We start from the raw sequence: 23,215 nt of genomic DNA on the forward strand, positions 1-23,215 counted from the left end.
AATCCTCAAAATGGAGGACACAGCTCTGGTGAAACAATGCTGGACGGAACAGATGCACTCTGAGGGTTGGGCTTCGGAATGTCTACAGTTACTCACAAAATATGATCTTTCTCAAGCTAAAGTGCTAGAACTAAATAGAATAGCCCTCCATAATTACATATTTGAGAATGATGCAGGCCAAGATCGAGCCTATATTATGATGGCCCCCTTTTCTCGTTGGTATCCACGCTTTAAGTTAAATCACTATATGTCTAACTACCTTGATACTATAGACAGAGTAAAAATCAGAAGAGCTTTTACGGCTCTTCGATTTCAAGTCATGCCCTCAGCCTTTCTAGAGGGCAGGTATAAAGGTATTCCTCTGGCTCAACGCCAATGTTCATATGGCTGTGTTGCTGTAGATGAGATCGATCATTATTTACTTCATTGTCCTCTTTATGAACAACCCAGACAAAAATTTAAAAAAATATTTTTAGAACCAATAGTATCTTTCCCCGATGAGGATAAGGTTAATATACTTTTATCGGATTACTCCAGATCAGTTTCTCTTGCGGTCGCAAATTTTGCGGTAGCCGCACAAAAACTGAGGGAGTTTTTTATTCATAGACTAACAGATTCATAGGTTTATTTCTTCTTTTTAATTTGTTTAACGTTTGTTTGATTTTGTACATTTATCTGTATTTGTATTTGTATTTGTACTTGCAAAAGGCTTATGGCTATGATTGCAATAAAGTTGTTGTTGTTCACTAAACTATGATGACACAGCTGATAACATATCTGATATTACAGAAATTAGACATCTTCAGTTGTCTACCAATCTGTTTCAATGAACCTATATGGTGTATTGTTCCAACAGGTTAGGTGGGGAACCCATTAAAATGGTCCACACCCAGACACTTTTGGAATCTGATGGATTCCTAATTCTGCCAAGTATTGCCACAACGGGCCATCAACACAACTGCATGTGAGTGCTCTCTCCGACACTGCAGAGTTTGGGCAGCCCCCTGGTTTATTGGGGAGCAGCAAGGAATGAAATAGGCTAGGAGACAGCTGGAACACAAGTGGCAAAAGCCTAATTGTAAGGGTGGCTGAACATGTGTAAGAGCACATAATCATGCCTACCATGCAAAGCAGGCCTATTTTCCCACCTTTATTATGTCCTCAAGTAGCTGTCCAGCAAAGCTTTTTCAAGTGGTACAAAGGTTGCTTTAATCCAGTGGTTCTTAACCTTTTCCACTGCTAGAACCCCTTGGATTTCCAAAATATGCTCTCGCACCCCCTGAAAAAATACTGTTCATTTTATATTTTAATTTAATTTTAATGTGCGTGTTAGCCTAACTTAGCTAAGATAAATGAGTTTTCCAAAATCTTTGGTTGGGCCTCACACCCCGAGAAAAAGTGTCTTGCACCCCCAGGTTAAGAACCACTGTTTTAATCTATTCTGGTGAAACCAGTTTTGGAGCCCTCAGAGGCCACTGCAATGATTTTGTGAAGCATTTTGAGAACAAAATTGCTTGCTTCCATGCTTGAGTACTACTGTTTATACAGTGTGTGCTGATGTGTCCAATACACCATACTGATGTCAGAGGATGTGGACAATACATTTTTGGGCGTGCAGCCTATTACATGGCTTGTGCCAGCTCTGGGAGGGTTGACTGGGTAGATTCAGAGGGTGGCAATTGAGTGATGGGGTGCCCCTGCTGCCTTGAAGGAAGCAGTGGCATGGTGATGCCTGGGGAAAAAAACCAACACCACCCTGAACTTTGAGGTAGTGGGCCAGATCCCATGATCCCCCACCTGCTGTGGGCTACTTTGACAGGTGCTTAGTGGGAACTCAGCTTTATATGTATTACACTGATGTTGAACGATCTGCACTGGCTGCCTATTAGCTATCATGCCATGTTCATGACAGGTTTTGTTGCTGACATTAAAACCCGAAACAACTTGAGATCAGCATACCCAGCAGACCACCTCCTCCCGTACAGACCAAGCTGATGCTTAAGAACTTCCAGGGAGACACCACTAGTCATGATCACCAGATTGTCACCTGATGGCATCAGATCAGTGACAAGTGAGTGGCTCTGTCCACCTGTCAAAGTTAGCTCATGGGGGGGAGCTAAAGATCTGCTCACCACATCAGTAGAATTTTGCCAGTCTGCTCTGTGGCAAAGACTAGGTCGAAGTTATCTAGTTCACCAGATAACGATACCATTGTATCCTATACTCTACACAAAACACTCAGGAGAAGAAAAATAATACTTTTCACAAATTTAATGACTCAAGTTGAGTACTACTGAATTCAAGCTCCCACCCCAATTATCCTGTTTCCCCACATCCTTACTTTTCTGTGATTTGCAAGGACTCGCATCCATGTTTGCTAAAGTGATATAAGCATCACAAAGGGCTTCAACATTTACCACCAGAGCAGGTTTTTTGTGCTTGATAATGTTAACTATATTACTAGCAGCCTCCATTCGATCCTAAAGGATAAAAAAAAAAAAAAGAACTGGTTTATTTATTTATTTATTTATTTATTATTTCAATTTATATACCGCCCTTAGCGAAATAGCTCTCAGGGCGGTGAACAAACAAAACCCAAATTGTACTTCTCACACATTTCAGATTAAAGCAAGTCAGAACTTTGAAAACAAATGAGATATTAGGAAATTGGACAAATTGCTGGTGAACAAATTCACTGCAACTCTGATATTACAGACATCAGGGTCCCCAGTAACATTGACGATGCAAATGTAAAACATTTTCCCCCAGCCTAAAACACCCCAGAGAGAGTTGAATTAAAGTACCCTGTCAAGTGGAGAAGTTTCTTTTGGAGTGTTTTTAGTTAGCCTGCTTCTTCTTGCTGCTTCTGGCTTCATCAGGAATTCGTCCTTGTTGGCATTTGCCAGTGCCAAGATTATAAACAAAGTGTGATGTGGATGGTCTAGAGAAATTCTAGCTATAAGCTATTAGGAACAATATTTAAAGAAAAATTATACAGCAAATGTTCTTATTGTAATCTGAATATTAAAGCAAGCATCAAAGGTTCAACAGAAAAGTTCAAAATGTTTTGGCTCTCTCTCTCTCTATGACTTTTTATTTCAAAGATTACATTGGTTCAATTTATATACAAAGCTAAAACACAGATGAGTGCTATGCGAATGAGCTTGAATGAGCCCAAGCGAAGGATCAGGCTTTCAGGCTCTCCTTCTCCTCCTGTATGATTGAGAGAAGTTTAGCAGAGTTTAAGCTAAACTGTTGGAACTAAACTTTTTCTTTACCTTAAATGAGGATCCCTGGGTTGAAAACAAAGTTGGGGAAGTTTCATAACAAGCAAACATCAAGCCACGGGTTATGAAGCTACCTCATTAAACTAACCCAACTTTGTTCTGAAGCAGGATCCCTAGCCAGGATTCTTTAAAAGTGAAACTTTTAAACTTTACTAAAGTTGTCTCAGCTGCACAAAAGGAGGGGAAAGTGCACAAGTCATGGTTTAGTGTACATGCAAATCCAGTCACTGAGTAATTTATCACAAAAATGAGACTCGAAAACGTTATACATGAAATCAAATCTAATGTTCACAACAATGGAAATGAACAATGTTACCACTAATGCTCTTCTACAAAAAGCTCCACAGCATGATCTTACGCTTGTTTACTCAGATATAAGCCCTACTGTGCTCAATGGGACTTACTCCCAAGTGTGCATAGGACTACAGTCTGAAACCAATCCTATCATACTTCTTTGGGAATAAATTCTGGTAAACTCAGTTTGGCTTACTTCTGCATAAAACATGCATTGAGTTGTAGTCAACTAATTCCTACTCAGAGTAGAACAATTAAAATTAATGGTTCTAAGTTAGTCATGTATATGGGCCTACTCTGAGTAGGACTAGTACTGAATACCAGGATCAGGCTGTATAGGTCATAGCATTTGGAACTTTATATAATTCCTTCTAATAGCCAACTTGTGCTAGCCATGCTGATCAATATGGACGGCGAACCCACACACACACATACAAAACAATTCAGCATACCTGGAAAAACCCAGAGATATGTAGAAGGAACAATTTGTTCTTACCATAAACGGCATTTCTTCATGGATGACAAGAGGTCTCCAAGTGGGTACTGCAGCTCCCCCTACAGCTCAAAGACAGGAAACACTTCAGCAAATTTTTTTTTGCTCCTCCCTTATTGCTGAGGCTCAGTTTCATTCTTGGAAAGCTACTGTAACAGCCTCAGTTTAACAAAAAGAATAGAACACGTGGAAAACAACAGTTCTTAAGAAATGGACCATTGGTCTCACCTGAAGGGTGATTTTCCTATGAGTACGGACATCACAGCGGGTGTTAGCTCCACCTATCGTGCGAAGGCAAGAATGTCTTTGAAGTCAAGACTAGGGGCATCAGGCCCCTCCCACTCTCCAGTTCATTCACAGCGAGTCTAAGGAGAAATATATAAAGATACAAGAACAAGGCCAACCGGCCTGGCAGCAGGAAAATAACACAATAGTACCATGCATAGTAACATGACTGCAACATAGCGGTATAACAGAACTAGAAGTCTTGACTTCACTCTTAAATTTAAATATAATAGCGTAACAGTAATATATAACACATTAAAAAATATATAGTCATCCTCCAACTGGGAGGGTCATGATGTCCGTCCTCATAGGAAAATCACCCTTCAGGTGAGACCAATGGTCCATTTTCCCTATGAGTCCGGCCATCACAGTGGGATGTACCACAGCAGCCCATACAGGGAGGGACCACCCACGTGTTAATCCTTATTAAGAACCTGTTGCAACACTCGTCTGCCGAAAGAAGAGTCAGCAGAGGCATAACGATCAATTTTATAATGCCTTATAAACGAGTGTGGGGTAGACCAGACTGCAGCCCTACAAATATCGGCAACAGGAGCATTAGTGGCAAAAGCAGCCGAAGTGGCAGCTGACCTGGTAGAATGAGCCGTTATACTAGCTGGAACTGACAGCTTCAGGGACTCATATGCTAAAGTAATGCATGCCCTTAACCAACGAGATAAGGTAGAATGGGATACTTTATGCCCCATAGACCTTGGATGAAAGGATACAAACAGAGACTCCGTTCTTCAAATCTCTTGGGTCCTAGACAGGTATGTCTCGAGAGCCCTCCGAACATCCAACGAATGCCAAGCCTTCTCGAGCGGATGGGTAGGATTCGGGCAAAAGGAAGGTAAAACAATGTCCTGGTTGCAATGAAAAACTGAATCGACCTTGGGACGGAAGGAAGGATCAGTCTTCAGCACAACAGAGTCCTTATGGAAGACGCAGAGGTGTCGAGCAGAAGACAATGCGCCCAACTCCGAAACGCGTCTGGCAGATGTGATTGCGATCAGAAACAAGACCTTGAAGGACAGCATACGTAGGGGCACAGACCTGATGGGTTCAAACGGAGGGCGTTGCAAAGCCTGCAGAACCTTCGGCAAACTCCATGAAGGGAACCGATGGACAACAGGCAGAGAGCGTAGGGCGACTCCCCTCAAAAAGCGTTTGATGAACGGATGTGAGGAAATATGATCTCCAGGAAAGGACACTGAGAGAATGGACGACAGAGTGGACGCATGTCGACGTAGAGTGTTGGGTCGAAGTCCCATCATAAAGCCGCTATGAAGAAATTGCAGCACCTGATGCACAGTGGCTTGGGATGGATCATGGTGGTGGGACTGACACCACTTGGAGAAAGCCACCCAGGTATGTTGATAAATACGAGTGGTAGATGGTCTTCTCGAGGCCAAAATAATATCAATCACAGCGTCAGACAGTCCAGCTGACCTCAGATGTCCCCGTTCAAACGCCACGCTGTTAGATTGAGCCAAGTAGGGTCCTGATGCAGTACTGGACCCTGGGATAGAAGGTCTGGCCTGACTGGAAGTGTCCAAGGATCCATCATTGACATTGCCAGAAGATCTGAAAACCACGGTCGGCGTGGCCAAAATGGTGCTATCAGAACCAGCTGTGCCCTCTCGGTTCGCGCCTTCCTCAAGGTTTTGGCTAACAATGGTATGGGAGGAAAGGCGTACAATAGACCGTCTGGCCACGGTGTTGTCAGAGCATCCACTGCTTCTGCTGTTGAGTCCAGGTATCGGGCAAAGTACCTGGGAAGCTGGCAATTGCGACTGGAAGCAAACAGGTCGACTGAGAGGGCGCCGAACCGACATTGGAGACGATGGAAAATGGCTGGATGAAGTTTCCATTCTCCCGGAAATACCTGTTGTCTGCTGAGCCACTCTGCTGTCACATTCCAAATCCCTCTGAGATGTTCTGCTTTCAGGGATTGTAGATGTTGTTCTGCCCAGACAAAAATGAGGGAGGCTAAGTCCTGCAGGGGACGAGACCTGGTGCCCCCTTGTCTGTTCAAATGTGATTTTACACACGTGTTGTCTGTTCGAATGAGCACATGGTCCAAAGGGAACAGAGACTGAAAATGACGTAGAGCTAAGTGGACAGCCTTTAGCTCCAGCCAGTTGATGCTTTGAGTTTGCTCCGCGGTGGACCAAACCCCCTGAACGTACTGGGAGTTGCAGTGGGCTCCCCAACCGATGAGGCTGGCATCTGTGGTTACAACGGTTCTGCGGGGTTCTCTGAACGACGTGCCCTTGGAGAGGTGTTGAACCTTGGTCCACCAGCGGAAGGAGAGGCACAGTGCGGGGCTCAAACGAACTTTGCGATGGTTGGTGCTGGCAATGTCCTGTTGAAACGGCAACAGAGTCCATTGAAGGTGTCGAGTGTGTGCTCGAGCCCATGGCACAATGTGGATGGTAGAAATGAACATCCCGAGCGTTCTGGCAAGAAGCATGACGACTGCGGATGTTTGTTGCATCAGGGACCTTGCGATGCTTGTGATGGCAGTGATGCGATCTGGAGCCAAGAAGACCATTGCCTGCAGGGTGTCCAACATTGCCCCTAGATGTAGTAGGCGTTGGGTTGGTTGGAGATGGCTTTTGTCGAAGTTGACAAGCAAGCCGTAGGCCTGCAAAACATTGAGGGTGATCATTAAGTGATGATGGGCCAGCTCCTCAGACTTGGCCCGTATTAACAGATCATCCAGATATGGGTAGATATGAACCCCTTGGGTCCGGAGGTAAGCCACTAGGATGAGTAGCACCTTGGTAAACACTCTTGGAGCAGAGGAGAGGCCGAATGGCATCGCTCTATATTGAAAGTGCTGGTGGCCAAAAGCAAACCGAAGAAACTTCCTGTGAGCTATACAAATGGGCACATGGAGATACGCCTCCTTAAGGTTGATAGAAGCCAGGAAGTCTCCTTCATGCAGACTCTCCATAATGGAATGGAGTGATTCCATTTTGAACCTGCGATATGTTACAAAACGGTTGACAAACTTGAGGTCCAATACCGCCCTCCATGATAAATCTCGTTTTGGAACAGCAAATAGGAGGGAGTACACCCCTTCCGACCTCTCAGTTGTGGGAACTGGCTCTATCGCCGCTATGTCCAAGAGGTGGTGGATAGCTGTCTGCATGATGTTGTGCCTGGCTGGTGCCCTTGGGCAAGGGGACGGATGGAATCTGTCTGATGGGGTTGCCCAGAACTCTATGGCATAGCCATAACTGAAAAGGTCCCTGATCCAGGAGACCGTAGTAAGGCGCAGCCATCGATCTCCAAAATTAAGTAATCTGCCACCTATGGGGAGGGCGTTAAGACTACTTGCGTAGGCGAGGGCCTCCCTTATATGAGGACGATGAGTTGCCCCTGCGCCCTTGGTACTGACCTCTGCCCTGGAAGCGTCGGTTCCAGGAGCCCCTGAATGCGTTGGGATCATAGGATCTGAAGTCGCGAGCCGCAAGCTCCCGCTGAGATCAGAAGAACCGCAGCCGCGGTCTTCCGAGAGCGTCACGGAGCGCGGAGAAAAGGCAGCCCAGCAAGACGAGCCGCTAGAAGGGAATTGCAGCCGCAAGTTCCCAGGGGAAGCGCAGAGCCCAAGAGAAAGGGAAAAGCGAAGGGACGAGGAGGATCCGCAGCCGCGGTCTCTCCTAGGGGTGGGGAGTAATCCAAAAGGGGAAACAAACTGCCCGGGCAAGGGAAAAAGGCTCCCCAAGAGAATTCCCCAAATTTCGGATACAGTTAAACGCAGTTAAACACAATACGGAGGGAAGGAGGACACTTGGAGACACACAAGAGACAATACCTCCGCGCCCTGCCAAACAAACACACAAACACCAAAAGAACTTAGCTAATCGCTACGCTATATAGATCTCAATCTTGTTCGTACGAAAGGCAAGAATGAACTGGAGAGTGGGAGGGGCCTGACGCCCCTAGTCTTGACTTCAAAGACATTCTTGCCTTCGCACGATAGGTGGAGCTAACACCCACTGTGATGGCCGGACTCATAGGGAAAACATATTAACACCAATTAATTAGACAACAACCCCAGGTATATGAGTAGACATTGCACTCAGTGACACTATCCCATCCAGCCAAACAATAATGTTAGGGAGGGCCTTGGAGACCTCTTGTCATCCATGAAGAAATACTGTTTACAGTAAGAACAAACTGTTCCTTCTACATATCTCTGGGTTCCTCCGGGTATACTGAATTGTTTTGTATTTGTATGCCTTGGTTCCTCTTCCTCTGATGAAAGTCGCTCAAGCTCCCTAGATGTGCTAGGAGAGCATGGACGCCGTGTACCAGACAGGGCATAAGCGCTGGCATTAGGCGGAAGCAAAGGTGTAACATCACCACTGATTGTTACTGCTTGAATCGCCGCCCCTCTGTAAGCCGCTGCTGCGGGTTGTGCCGCTCCACCTGTCCAAAACGGCAACCGCCACATTTTTGTCTGTTAAAATGGTGGGCGCCGCACCATAGCAGACCATTATCAGCTCTGCTGTTGGTCTTATTGTCAAGGAGAGACATTCCGTCAACTCACTGTTACAAGCGGATATGCGGGGGTCGCGGGAGCCCATCCCTGAAGACGTCCCTTCTAGAGGGCCACCGCCGCCAATAAGCAGCCCTTGCTGAGCATTGGCGGGAATCTGGAGCGGGCAGGAACTGACTACGGTCTTTGCCGAGCACTGTCCAGGCTTTTTCTAATATTTTTTCTTTTTTGAAAATTGACTCACCGTTTCATCCATGTCTTGCAGGGAGTAGAAAGGCAGTGGAAGAGACAAGTTAAAAATACCACCAGAAGTGGAGGAATTTGACTGAGAGGTAAGTAAACGGGTTTTTTTTTAAAAAAACTTAACAAATAGACGAGGTAAAAAGATGAGGTAAATAGGTAAGAATGAGACACAAAAAAATGGTGAAAGACACCACAGGGAGGAAAGAAGCTTTTTCAGATAGGAAGACAGCTAAGTAGGATGTGCTCTGAGCTGAGACAGGAAACGAAACTGAGCCTCAGCAATAAGGGAGGAGCAAAAAACATTTGCTGAAGCGTTTCCTGTCTCTGAGCTGTAGGGGGAGCTACAGTACCCACTTGGAGACCTTGTCATCCATGAGAGAAATAACCATGATACTTCAAATTCAGCCCCTTCAAGGGGGCAAAACCTCTGAAGAACTGAGTGCTGAGAACTGCATAGGTATGTCCCCAGGTTCCTTGATCATTCAATACTAGGCTGAGGGCTTGCAGGTAGGTATCATTTAATTTTTTTTGCTCCAAAACTGGGCAAAGGAGAATAAGACAAGGGAGCTGACAGCAAATTCAGAGAGGAAGAAAAAGGCTGGACGAGTGACCAAAAAGCTGGGGATGGAGATGGGAAAGGAAGCAGATAAAGCAAAACTCAAGAAAGAGAGGAAAGGAATACATTCTGAGACAATATTAAATCACTTCAGAACTAGCAGCAGAGTGTGAAATAGCTAAAATATAATGCAATACTTAAATCCTTAACATCGATTCAAACTATATATATAATTTGTTTTTTAAAAAGAGGAAGATTTGCATGCTAAATGAACGGCTTCATAGTTGAAGATCAATTACATTATTCAGAATCTGTTGAAATCCTATCATCTTGGTTCCCATTCGAGCAGCCAATTGATACATCAGTGGCAAGAATTTGTAGGATGGAATTTTCTTTGCCTCCTCCTATTGTAACAGAAATAGGAAACAAAAAGAACAGGAGAGACTATTTAGTAGTATAATACAAATTGCAGGTATGCTCAGATAGTACTACATTGCAGCATTTTTTCTTAAGCATTATGAGTGGAAGACATTATTTTTTTTCCCCCTAGTACCACTGTATCATACATTTCTCACACAACTGTAAAATGAGTAACGGAACATTAAGCACCAGTTTTTACAAGTATTTTAACAGGCAAGCTTTGTTTATGACACCGGAAACTAGTCAGGGCAGAGTGCTTCCTGCCCCTCATTGTGCATCAGCTTTAGTATGAAGATCCTGGTTTGTTACATCTAAACTGGGGAACTCTGACTTAATTTCAGTTAAACAAACCAAGAAAAATAATTCAGAGAGGAGTAGGAGAGGAGTGCTTGGCTCTGATGCTTGTTCCCAGTTTCATAAACAATGGTTTATGAATCAAGCCTGAATTGATTGACTGAACTGGACCACAGTCAGGCAGTATTTTGCATGTTTGGGTGCAGTGGGATAAGGGGATACCAACACCGATTTTTCTCCTAATGTATACATTACATTACTGCTGCTATAACCCAGAATAATGACTATGGTAGGTGGGGGAGAAAGGGAGAGTATACAAGCTATAATAGTCTAGTTTAGATAACTTCTCTGTGAATAGAGACGATGTAATGTGAGGAAACAAGATTGTGTCTTTCCATCCACTTGCCCTCTGCTCCTGCTAGACATACATGTGTGGCATGAGGCCTAATTATGTAAAATCCAAGGTATTTATGAGCTGTGATATTCCACATGATCTGGGACTACATGTGCTAGTACACCTGTGCATGGGCATCCAGTGCAATCTTGCTACCCAACCATACGCAGCCCCCAGATGCAGAGAACTGGCCCTACATTCTCCTTCACTACAAACCAGGAATGTGATTTTCATGTACCAAGCTACATTGCAACTAACCTGAATCATTATATTGACTTCAGAAACTCCCGAGTTCTCAAGCCAGAGAGAACAGAGCCGAAAGATCCACATGTCATGCTCTTCCCCGCTCAGTAAACAGCTGATGTAGTTCTCAACAGCTTTGCATAAGAAACGTTTACGATCCTCTCCCAGTGCACGAATTGCACATTCATCAAGTAGTAGCTCCCGTTGAACTTTGACTGTGTATCTTATCAATACATATTTAGAAATCCAGATAAATAAATGCTGTCTTAAAAAGGGCATGGGTTCTCCCCATTCTTAGCGCATGTACTCAAAATACTTAGTCCAATTACTAGTTTCCTGGGTTACACAGTAAAATGGCAAAAGCAGGAAAAATCCCAAACATGTTTATGCGTTCTCTGCAGAAGACTGAGGCCTAGTGAAGATTGGAGCTTATGCTCACTTTTCTCTAAGAAAACACATACCAAAATGCAGCTAGATGAATCCCAATTTTGTATTCACCTAACCACCTGCCAGACCTGCATTACCTTGTTCACTACTAATAGGTAGCATGACATACTTTAGAGAAACCCACCTGTTTGTCTGAAACTTATGTTCCCTTAGAAGGCCAACTTCCTCCTTAGCCTTCCTCAACAATGTTTGCTTATTTTCAAACTCTGATGATTTCATATAGTTCTCAATTCTTTGATACTGAGTATCCGAAAAACGAGCTAGAGACAGAAAAGCCTTCATCTTTCCACTCTTTAGTTCATCACCACTATCATCATTTTGGTTCCCAACAACTTTTACAGCCTAGAATCAATGTTATAAAAGTGATCAACCTCAGCCCGGCCATTAAACAACAGTTTAATAAATAAATTAATACAATTTTAAAATTTAACGTTTAAAATTTAAAAATGTTCTTCACCTTTTCCAAGTAATTCTGCATAATGATTGTAGGATTTTCTAAACAAGTCTCTGCTAACCAGCTTCCACATAACCGCAGACATTCTGTGTAAATCAGTCTCAGGCTTGGGTCTTCCTCAACCTTAGAATAATATAATTATACAGGTCAGATATATTCACTTGTATGTAAAGTGACCCCTCCGCAAATACATTATGTTACTCTTCTATTTTTTACTTTCCCTTTTGATTAAGACTTTCTCATTATACTTTGGCTCTTCATAAGCATAAGTATGCAACAACAGGACATGCCGCATTTGTGTTTCTTCAAAACAAAAGCAGGAATTTAAAGAATGTGTTTACGGTCAAGCTGACACGTGCGAAATGTACCATGTAAACTTCATTCAGTTTCTTGATCATCTCCTTTAGAATACTCAGTGCCAAGCTTTCTTCCTTTTTAGCCCAGAACACCTGAGCTTCCTCCAGCTGCCAATCACATACCCCGTGTCTAGTTGGTCTACTTAAGCAGTGTTTAATTTGGAACATTGCTCTTTCCGGAAGCTGAAAAACAAAATGAAAAGTAAGTGTTCACATTTTCTTCTTGTTTTTGAGATGTCATCCATTTCTTCATACTTCTAGTACACAATGAAATCTGATACCAGCTGTAACTTGTTACTGTTACATCCCATTCCTGAAATAATTCCATTTTCATGTACATCCATCTTCCAAGAATGATTCCATAGGCAAGTCCTATTGCTGGAATGAAATGAGAATGCATTCCTTCACATCTATATTAAGACATGAGCTGAGCTCTTCCACTGCTGATAAGGCATAAGTAGCTAGTGCAACATTCTGTAGTTACAATTTAAGCAATAGGAGTATATTGGCTATTGGAGCATAGAAGACTTTAGATCTAGTACTTTTGTTCCTATACTGCAGATGGAAATCTGAGCTCAAGAGAATAGCAGTTAGCATAAGATGACCTATTAAATTTATGGCTGAGGTACTGAATTTGTGGCTGAACTCACACTCTTTACACCAGTAACAGAGTATAACAAAACTGCAAAACATTTATAACAGATTAGTAACCCCTCAGTACATTTTAAATCTTCCTTTTCATATCTCGCAATCAGAGTGATGAATGGAATGACCTCAGCTCATCGCAACTCCCACATTCACTTTCAATCTGTACTTATGACATAACAATGAATTAATGTATAAAACCCTAAGGTTGGTAGCTAAGTGGCACCCAGCTTTGAGTGAACAGAAAGACACTCAGGACTATAATTCTATGTTACGTTACTTCACAAAAAAGGACAACAGATCTACTAGAAAGTTTGAGTTACATAAAAAATGAATTTGCAATCAGTGCAAAAAAGCGAAGGAGTTCACATGAATTTCAGACCATATATTTCAGATGTCTTGTTTTAACATAAAGGTACCCGTGCATGCACCTCTTTGGGGGAAATCAAGTCTAAAGTATGCTGATACTTCACAGTTCTTAGTGTGGTTAATAAACAGTCCAATTGCCAACCTTACATATAACAGAAAAGGAACCTTTGGTCTTACCGTGAAACAGTCTTCTACATGCATGTAAAAGATGGTCTCAGTGGGTAATGAGCTCCACCTAGTGGTCGAACGCAGAAAGACGCTAATCGATTTTTCGGAGTCCTTTATTCATATTTCATATTCATATTCAAAGTGTGGTCTTTGAGACACGCCAATATCACCTGGATGTCCTCCCACGGTTTCGGTAGAGTAAGGGAGTGAATTAGCAGGTCATCCAGGTAGATGTGTATCTCCTAGAGTCTGAGGTGGGCCACCAGGTTCACCAGGATCTTGGTGAAGACCTGGGGGGCTGATGAAAGTCTGAAGGGCATGGCCCTGTACTGAAAATGATGGTTGTTGACTGTGAACCTAAGAAAGTGCCTGTGGGGTCTGAATATTGGTACATGAAGATATGCCTCCCTGAGGTCTATTGATAACATCAAATCTCTTGACAAATCACCTCTCTGATGGACATGAGAGTCTCCATCTGAAACTTGTGATACTTGATGTATTTGTTTAAAAATTTCAAATTAAGTACCACCCAGGAGGACCCATCTTTCTTGGGCACCATGAAGAAAGGTGAGTAGATGCCCTGAAATCTCTCCTCCAGTGGAACCAGTTCCCCTGCTGAAATGAGAAGGAGGTGATTTATGGCTTCCTGAACCCTGAGCTCTTTGGCCAGGTGAGACAACAGAGGTGAGGGTACAAAACGTGGAAGAGGAGGGGAAGTAAACTCCAGATGGAGCCCCAGCTTAAAAGTCTGAAGGACCCAGTGATCTGCTGTGGTCAGGTGCCATTTGTTGAAAACTATTAGATGCACTCTCCCACTGCTGGGGAGGGAGGACCATCAGAACTGTTACTTGTCACCTTGTGGAACTGCTGTTGCAAATCGGCCCAAAGACTACTGATGGCTCCTGTTATTGACAAACTGTTAACCGGAAGGGACAAGAGGGATGGATATCTTTATATAAATAATAAATAAATAAAATAATAAATAAAATAATATATCTACCCACGGGCCTGGATCCATGAAAGGACTGAGTGGGAAAGTATGGGTGAGACACACTGTGAAAGGTCCACCTGTCTTCTTTCTTCTTGGAAGATGGCATAACCTCTCTCATCTCTGGACTCTATCAACACCTTGTCCAATGTGCATCACCAAACAGTTTGCCTCTCACATATGCCTCAGATGCCAGGTTTGTATGTGCTGGAACAGCTGCTTCCCAGAGCCAGAGCCAGAGCCAGAGCCAGAGCCAGAGGGATCTCCTGGTGAAGACCCCGTTGTCAAAGTTATCGCAGCAAACTGCATGGCATCCATGGGGGCATCTGCCATGAATGCCAGTGCCCTTGAGATTTTTATGAGAGACTTCCTGTTTCAAGCTTGATCCTGCTAGGGAGAATCCAACAAGTCCTGCAACCACAACAGGGAAGCTCTGGGGAACACTAATGCCATTGCGGCTGCCCTGAAAGTGAACTGGCCTCATGGACCCATCAAAGCCCGGCATCCATCTTCCAGTCCATGGCATTTTTAAGGTGAGTATCTACATCCTTGAGATTCAATGACAGATTCAAAAGGTCCCCAGTGGGGGCTTCAACCAGCAGAAAAAAAGATGATCCATCCATTGTTAATCCAAAACATTTATTTATTTATTATTAATTAATTAAATGTATATTCCTCCCTTCCTCCCAGTACAGCTTGTTGGCCATAGCCCCAGACTTCTTAGTCTGCAAAGGAGTGTCAAACTTGGACGTCAGAATCTTAGGTAATAGTGAAGGCGGTTTCACTGCTCTTGACTTATCCTGATGATCTGGACACAACTGTGGTGACCCGAGATGAAGAAGGAGTATGTGCTACATCCTTTTCCTTCAAGTCCAGGATCTCTAGCATCTTACAAAGTAGAGGCAGATAGTGTGAGTCTTGAAACAGGTGGTTAGACATTGTCTCCTCTGACTCAAGGAGGCACCACTCCATTCTTCCTCCTCCAAAATCAGTTAGTCCTGGTCTGAGTTGGTATGGGTGTCCTGATGGGTGCCCTGAACAATGCCCCTTGAGTGTGTAACATGCAAATATGTTGCCAATCCATGGTATCATGTGGGGTGGGCAACGGAGCAGATGCTGCTGCTGCTGTACTAGGTTGAGCTGGTAGGTGACTATGCTGACACCAAATCTGTGGAGCCAGGGGTGTTCCCTGCTGACTCTGGATGGGTGGAGTGAAGTGGCACTATTAAATTTGCTCTAGCTCCCTAGAGAAGTGTGCCCACAACACCTTCCTTAGTTCTAAAGCATCTGAGCTGACACAGATGGGATGTGTGGGTTGTTTAGAAGTGACATTAACAGATCCTATGGTCTGCAGATCGTGGAAATGAGTCCTATTGGTGCTAGCCTGACCGCTGTCCAGGGTATACTGACCACCCTCCAGAACATGCTGGCCCAGAGAATGATGCTGTGTTACAGTAGTCTCAGGGAAACCCATGAAATCCCCAGGCGAAGACTGCGCAGAGAAAATAGCTTAGAGGGAGGAATCCTGTTGTTGCACCCTCATCTTCACACAATTACTTCTGTGCACGCAGAGACCTGCATATTGCTCTTTGAGGCGTGTCTGTAGCCTTAGGGAGAGCTTCTGCTGAATAAGGAACCCCACCACCTCCTCTGCCGCCTCCACAGTGCTCCCATGCACTGGTGAGGGAAAAAAATTAGGGGTCCATGAGAACGTGTCCCCCTGTCCCACAGGCCAGCCATACTGAATGGCCTTAGGTCCAGTTATAGGGTCACCCTGCCCCCAGTGACTGATTGTGACCGAGTCATTTCTAGAGCAGTAAGACCCTGCTGTGCTGAAGACACTGTTGGCTCAGAATAGAGTCATGGTATTGGTGGTAGTGGCTTGCTATGTTTTGAAGGGTCCACTGACTTTGCTTTGGCCTTCTTCATAGCCCCAGATCACAACAGACATTAGCTAAGAAGGGCTCAGTAGTAGGGCTTACAAGACATCGGGAAGGAAAAATATCTGAGGGAGGGGGTACACCAAGCAGAGGGCAATCAATTTTCCAGTTTGGGCGGGGGGGGGGAGTAACAATGAGACTGCAGAATAAGCAATTAACTTTGAGGTCTAATTTTAGTTAAGGAGCAAGAATGCAGCAAGGGGAAAGACAGGGTAAAACAGAATCAGACTTGAAAATGCCATACAACAGAACAAAAAGAGTAAAGAACCCTTCTTTTAAAAAAACAGAAAACACTAGAAAAGAAGAACAGAAAAAATAGCTGACAGAAAGACTAACAAATCTACATGCCTGAACCAGGTAATCAGAAACAGAGAGCACATGAGAAATCACTCTGGTGAAGAAAAACTGATACATAGAGCCAACGGAAGACTAAAGGACTCCGAAAAATTGATCAGCATCTTCCTGCCTTCAACCACTAGGTGGAGTTCATTACCCACCTGAAGTCATCTTTACATGCATGGGAGAATGGCCTTGCCAAAATACAATGGCTTGACTTTTACCGCTTACCATGAAAACCCTATTCATAGGGTCACCATAAGTCGGGATCGACTTGAAGGCAGTCCAACACACACACACATCAACCTATACTAAATGTAAATGTACTGCCCTCAAGTCGATTCCAACTTAGGCAACCCTATGAATAGGATTTTCATGATAAGCGGTATTCAGAGGTGGTTTACCATTGCCTCCCTCTGAGGCTGAGAGGCAGTGACTGGCCCAAGGTCACCCAGTGAGCTTCATGGCTGTGTGGGGATTCGAACCCTGGTCTCCCAGGTCATAGTTCAACACTCTAACCACTACACCCCACTCGATCTCAATCAAAATATACTTGTGAGCAAATATGTAATGCAGCATTCTACATGTGATTTTAAGAATTTATTACCTGTGTGTTTTTCGCCACTCGAGCCAATCTGGACAGATCCACTAGGTGTTTTGTGAGAATATCTTTAATGCACTCCCTTTTGGCATTCTCATTTTCCTTCTCCAGCAGGATCTTCAATATTACTGTGCGCATAGCCATGATAGGTTCCTGAAAACTAAAATCACTGTCTTGGAGAAGCTGCGACTGTTTATGCCACTTCAGGTACACACAATTCAGTTGACTGTTACTAACAGATCTGAAAGAAGGCATATGAAGAAGAGTGAGGAATTCTGACTAAGCATTAATAAAGTATCAGCTTAGTACAAATCTGATTTTGAGACCTATGTCTCAGATGTCAAGCCTGTTGATACTCAAGTGACAGATCAGGAACCAAACATTTTTTTACGAAAACTTTACTTATCATAGACAGTGGGGATAATGATTATTTTATGAGATTCTTTGACTCAGTTCAATAAAATACACTATACAGGTTGGGGGCCAGTCTTTATATATATAAAAAGACTGGCCCCCAACCTGTATAGTGTATTTTATTGAACTGAGTCAAAGAATATATATAAAAAGACTGGCCCCCAATCTGTCAACTATTTAGGTTAGGGATCACTGACCTTTTTGGCCAGAGAGCACATTTGGAATTTTGAGAAAAGGCTATGTCAGCACCAGTCACAAAATGGCTACCATGGGGGCATGGCATAATAAAAAATGACTGCCATAGGGAAAGTAGCATAATACAAAATGACTGCCACATCTAAAAGATCAGAAAAAGAACCAGGAGCACAAAACGGTGCAAGCATGCCCAAAGGCACCAGCGTCAATGTTACCTGACACAGAGAACCTGTTTGCCCCCTCCTCCGTTTAGAATGGGAGGATGGGTGCCCAATCCTGGCATCCAATTTAATGTGGCCATTTTATGGGAGCATGTTCAAATGTAGAAGCGACTGAGCCAGTGCAAACAGGAACTAAACAAGAAGCGCAAACAGTCTCTTGTGTATTGTGGAGAGAATATTTACTGTGAACTTTCATGGGCACCACAGGGGAACTGGTGGGTGCACTGAAACCTGTGGATGTTGTATTGGTGACCCCTGACTATTGGTGGCACCACATCCCACAGAGGGCAGTGATCCAGAAGGGACCTTTGATCTTATCTGAAAGATTTGTCTTCTTGGGTATAAAGACATCCTCAGGAGGGTTTGAGCTCTCCCTACTGTTCAAACACAGGAACACTATAGATTCCAAGGAAGTTGTTGGCTCTTTCTCCCTCTGAGGCTTCAGTTCCATTCATGGCCAAGCTAAGGAGTACCACCTTAGAACAGAAGAAGAAGAAAATAACCACAAAAGTAACAACTTTGGCTGCTGAAAAAATAGCATGGTCCTTGATGCAGGCAAGGATCACCAGGATGTCCTGTTGATCCTAAGACAGCAAACCAGGTAATCCAGGTATACATTAATCCCTTGCAGACAGAAATGGACCACCAGGGTCACCACCCTGAGATGATGCCAGTCCAAATGGCATTGCCCCATATTGATAATGTTGACCCACATGAGTGAACCTTCTGTAATGCATGTGTACCTTATGGATGGGTATGCATATGTATACCTCTATCAGATTGATGAAGGTAAAGAAGTTGAGATGCTGCAGAGCCTCCTTGATGGACACCAGCTTTCATGTGAAACTTATACCATGAATTTGTTTAGGTATTTCAAGTACAGTAATGCCTTCCAAGGGTTGTCCTTTTCCAGCATAACAAAGATGATGGACTAAATACTGAAGGCTTCTCTTACCAGATTGGCTTGATGGTTGCAAGGTCCAACTGACGGACTCTGATGATTGTGTGCAAAGTGTGATAGAGTAAGGAAGATCTGCCTGAAACAGAATGGGTGTTGGAGAAGTTTAGGCCGTTCCTCCTCCATGAGAGATCATCACTATGCCTTGCAGGTGCTGGAAAGAGGTTCATGAATCAATAGACCATGCCATTGAGAGCCTTGTTATCTGGCTCATTATCATCAGCTGAGCAACAGATAGACTGTTGCTCCTTTTTCTGGAATTGCCTTTGTGGTTGTCACAAGGGCAAGGGTGTTCCCCTCCTAATATTGTATTTCTGCTGGCTCTTGCCATTGTTTTCTCTTTTTTAAAATCGAGACAACTGTGTGAGGTTCTATGGCCAGGGTGTATAAGAATTTGCAAGTACTGATTCCTACCTGTTCTTAGGATGAGCACCTAATATTTGGACAGTTTTTGGTCCCTCAAATGAAGGAAATGAAGTATTACTGCCCAGTATGTTAGAAAGGTGGAGAAAATGGTTCCTATATCTCCCAGTGAAAGCCTGTTATTAGGGATAGATTCCCCCCCTCCGATCGAGAGACTGCTTGGTATGCATGTTTTACCTAGGGAGTATCTGTGTATTGTTGCTTGCTTGTATGTCAGTATTTATCCAAGTTTGGCTGGTTTTAATGGGATAGACATGTAAATGGGTTGAGGATGTGGAATTATGCGAGTGATTGCAGAGTGTGAAGAGTGTGATTTGAGGGTGTGCTAGAATAGCAAATTTGAGTATATTGGTTTAGAGTACTGATGTATGTTGATCATGTAAAGGTGTGCTTGAAACAACTAAATGGTATGTATTTTCTGCTGTAGGTTGATGAAGATGCATTTATGGCCATATAAGGGACCTGGAATTTAATTGGATTGGCTTGTTTAACAGTACGATTGGCCAATTATGGTGGTTAGGAAGTGAGTTGATTTTTTATTTGCCTAATTGTCATATTACTTAAAACGGTTGAATTTATACTTTTTAGTTGATTTTTATTTGTAATATTTAGCTTCCTGATGTTTAGAGGATATTTAGTTGTTTACTATATTTATTATGAATTTTCCCTTGTATTTTTGTAGCTGATTTTTATGTGTAATGTTCATTTTGATACTAAAGAGGATGCACAACTTAGTGTATTTTATAGAACGTAGAAATTCCCTGGTATTTTTTGTATTTGTTGTTTATTTAAGATCCATTAACTTAGGTTGTAAACCACTTTAACTTTTGTTTAAATACAAGTGATATCCAAGTTGTCCAAATAGATAAATGCTGATTCACTGCCTGCATTACCTTTCTTCCTTCTCTGGTTTGGATGACACTGGGGAAGGAAGAAAATGATGTGGTGGTTGGGACTACAGTGCCAGGTGCACACTATAGAGGCAATTACTCTCTCTAAAGGTGGTGGGCCTGTTTGGATGGTCTGCCCTTGGAGACTGATGGAAACTGATGTGTTCCTGAATGCTCGGGGGGGGGGGTCCAGCAGAGAAAGGTGACTATCCTGTCAAAGGCTTGGCCTCACTTTGGCAAGATGAAATGGGCAGTGGGCATGATAGCTCCCAAGTGTCCTCTCTGGTGTTGTAGAGCCCGAGTGGCTTTTTGGTATTCTGGGGAGCTTCAGGCTATGAAGCAAGCTGGACAAAGACTAGACAGAAAACAAACAAAAGAAGGAGAGAAAAAACATGCTGAGAAGCACCCATAATACACACAGACACACCCAACCAAATAACAAAACACAACCATGAGTAGAAGACAGAATACAATAAATGCTTGCAACCGAAGGCAGGAACAAACTGAGCCTTCTGAGGGAGAGAGAGCCAACAATTTTCTCTGAAGCAGCAGTATTCCTGCAAGCAGTAGGGGGAGCTCAAACCCAAATGAGGTCATCTTATACCTAGGAAAGGAGCAGATGTTTTCCATGGCTGCCTCTGCGGTCTGAAACAATCTTAGCTCCTGGACTATTGAGACATCATCAGTTATCTGTTTTCGATTATCTTCTGAAAACACATCTTTTCACACAAGGCTTTCCTGACCCCTGAGTTGGATTTGTATACCTCTGTTGAATTTTATGTTTTTATATTATGTTTTATTTTATGCTAAGCTTCACTGTATGGAGCTTAGATATTTTTAATGTCAAGCGTCTAGAAATGTAAGTAAGTAAATAAATAATTCTGGTACAGCCCTAATTTTTAAAAAAATCTATCCAGTAATACATATATGGCACCATGTGGAAGATTTTTCACAAGCTTATGTTTTGGAGAAATATTGTTTTATCCACATACAGAAGCTTGATCTAATGTGGGCATGAAGTTAAATAATTGAATTAGAACCTCAGCATTCATGCAGCTGTTTTTCCCCCCAGAAGCATATGATTTAGGCCTGGCCAATCTCCAAATATGCATTAGGAACCTGGTTCAGTTTATTTTAACTACTTGAGTCTACATACCCAGGTCCAGAAAAAAGGGTGTTTCAGTTAGTCTTATCACATGATCCCACAACTTGCACCACAGAATGGAAGGACCTTACTCGGGACTTACCATGGGAGCATAGGTTCACAAAACATGGTGGGATGACGGCCTCACAGCAGAATTAAGCTGATGTATCAGGTACACAGACTATTTTAACAAAGTGTACAGAGATATCATAGCTTTCTAAATATATGAACAAAGGGAGTTGCTTTATACTGACTCAGACCATTGGCTCCATCTAGCTCAGTATTTTCTACACTGACTAGCAGTGGCTCTCTATGATTTCAGACTGATATTTCTCCTAGTCCTACCTGGAGATCCTGGGGATTGAGCCTGAGACCTTATGTATGCAAAGTAGGTTTATAACAAAGGGAAGCAGATTCTGATTACCACACAGGAAATTTTTAATATCGATGGGTGAAATCTGCAAATACATCTAGGACATTATGAAGTGAAAATAAAATATTAGTTAAAACAGTGAAATACCCAGAGAAAAGTTGTCCTATGCATTCCAACTCTCCAATGATCTGCAGTCTGCAGAGTATAGGTAGCAATGAATATACAGACTCAAGGCTACCTTTAGACAGCTCTTCTACTTCCTTGACTCTATGAACATAAGAAAGAGATTATTAAAACGTCTATTATCAGCCAAAGCAATTTCAAATCCCACTACAGTCAGCAGAAATGATAAAGGATATCTTGACAAGAAACACATTACCATGTATGTATGCAATAAATGAAAAAGATTGAAAATAAATCTTACTGTAACACATGGCTACAATTATTGTTATTTTTTATATTTGTTAGTTGCTTGCTACCTAAAGGTCTCCAAGTGACTTACTACAGATAAAAACAAAAACAAATATATCATACAATAAAAACAAAACAATGAAACAACACCCCCATACAGCCAAAGGAAGCTTTGGCAGTATACCAACAACAAACGCAACATCTCAGTCTACTCAAATGCCTGGGAAAAAAGGTAAGTTCTTATCTGGCGCCAAAAAGATGTCAGTGAAGGTGCCAAGTGGACCTCACTGGGAAGCACATTGCACAGATGGAGAGTCGCAACTTAAAAGGCCTTTCCCTTGTCACCATCTAAGCCTCCTTGACTTCATCAAAAAATAAAGAGGATTTTCTGATCTACTAAATAAGCTGCATATCATAATACATGTGAAAATGAAGAAGTTCCTTATAACAAAATCAGGATTATTTATATGCTTAAAATTGTTTTGGAATTGTGTTCAGGTAAGAAATTGTTGATAGAATGTTAGTAGGTGCAGATGAGGTATGACTGACAGGTAGGAGGGGTGTGCAAGTGAGAATTCTGAGGGGAGTTTTCAAGAGAAAAACCACTGGGGTTTGACAATTAGAGTGACACAGGATTAGGGATCAAGAAAAGAACATCTAGTTAGAAGGGCTGTGGGTTTTGGGGAAGAATTTCACTGGGATTAATGGTGTAGGATAGATAGGTAGGTCATTCATTCATTGGCGATCACTCGTGGCGAGTAAGACTGTCTTCCAGGGTAAGGTCTTTAACAGTGGATCCGTAAGTGACTGTAGAGGCCAATTCTGGATCCACACAGCCTCCCACAGTGAGGACATAGGTTTCC

The 23,215-nt window shown here is 42.9% G+C and overlaps 1 protein-coding gene across 2 annotated transcripts in view; it reads right to left on the reverse strand.

The window, feature by feature from the left end:
- ATM (ATM serine/threonine kinase) overlaps window positions 1–23,215 on the reverse strand; it is a 169,026-nt gene that overhangs the window by 33,715 nt on the left and 112,096 nt on the right. For both annotated transcript variants that reach the window (XM_061628652.1, XM_061628653.1), the window contains 9 exons: window positions 22,089–22,208; window positions 17,330–17,564; window positions 12,289–12,459; window positions 11,924–12,043; window positions 11,591–11,808; window positions 11,035–11,242; window positions 9,968–10,072; window positions 2,805–2,963; window positions 2,342–2,480 (listed from right to left, as the gene is read on the reverse strand). In XM_061628652.1, coding sequence (XP_061484636.1) covers window positions 2,342–2,480; window positions 2,805–2,963; window positions 9,968–10,072; window positions 11,035–11,242; window positions 11,591–11,808; window positions 11,924–12,043; window positions 12,289–12,459; window positions 17,330–17,564; window positions 22,089–22,208 — 1,475 coding nt within the window. The remainder of the gene's footprint in view (window positions 1–2,341; window positions 2,481–2,804; window positions 2,964–9,967; window positions 10,073–11,034; window positions 11,243–11,590; window positions 11,809–11,923; window positions 12,044–12,288; window positions 12,460–17,329; window positions 17,565–22,088; window positions 22,209–23,215) is intronic.

Source organism: Rhineura floridana, chromosome 5, assembly GCF_030035675.1.
Source record: "Rhineura floridana isolate rRhiFlo1 chromosome 5, rRhiFlo1.hap2, whole genome shotgun sequence".
NCBI lineage: Eukaryota > Metazoa > Chordata > Lepidosauria > Squamata > Rhineuridae > Rhineura > Rhineura floridana.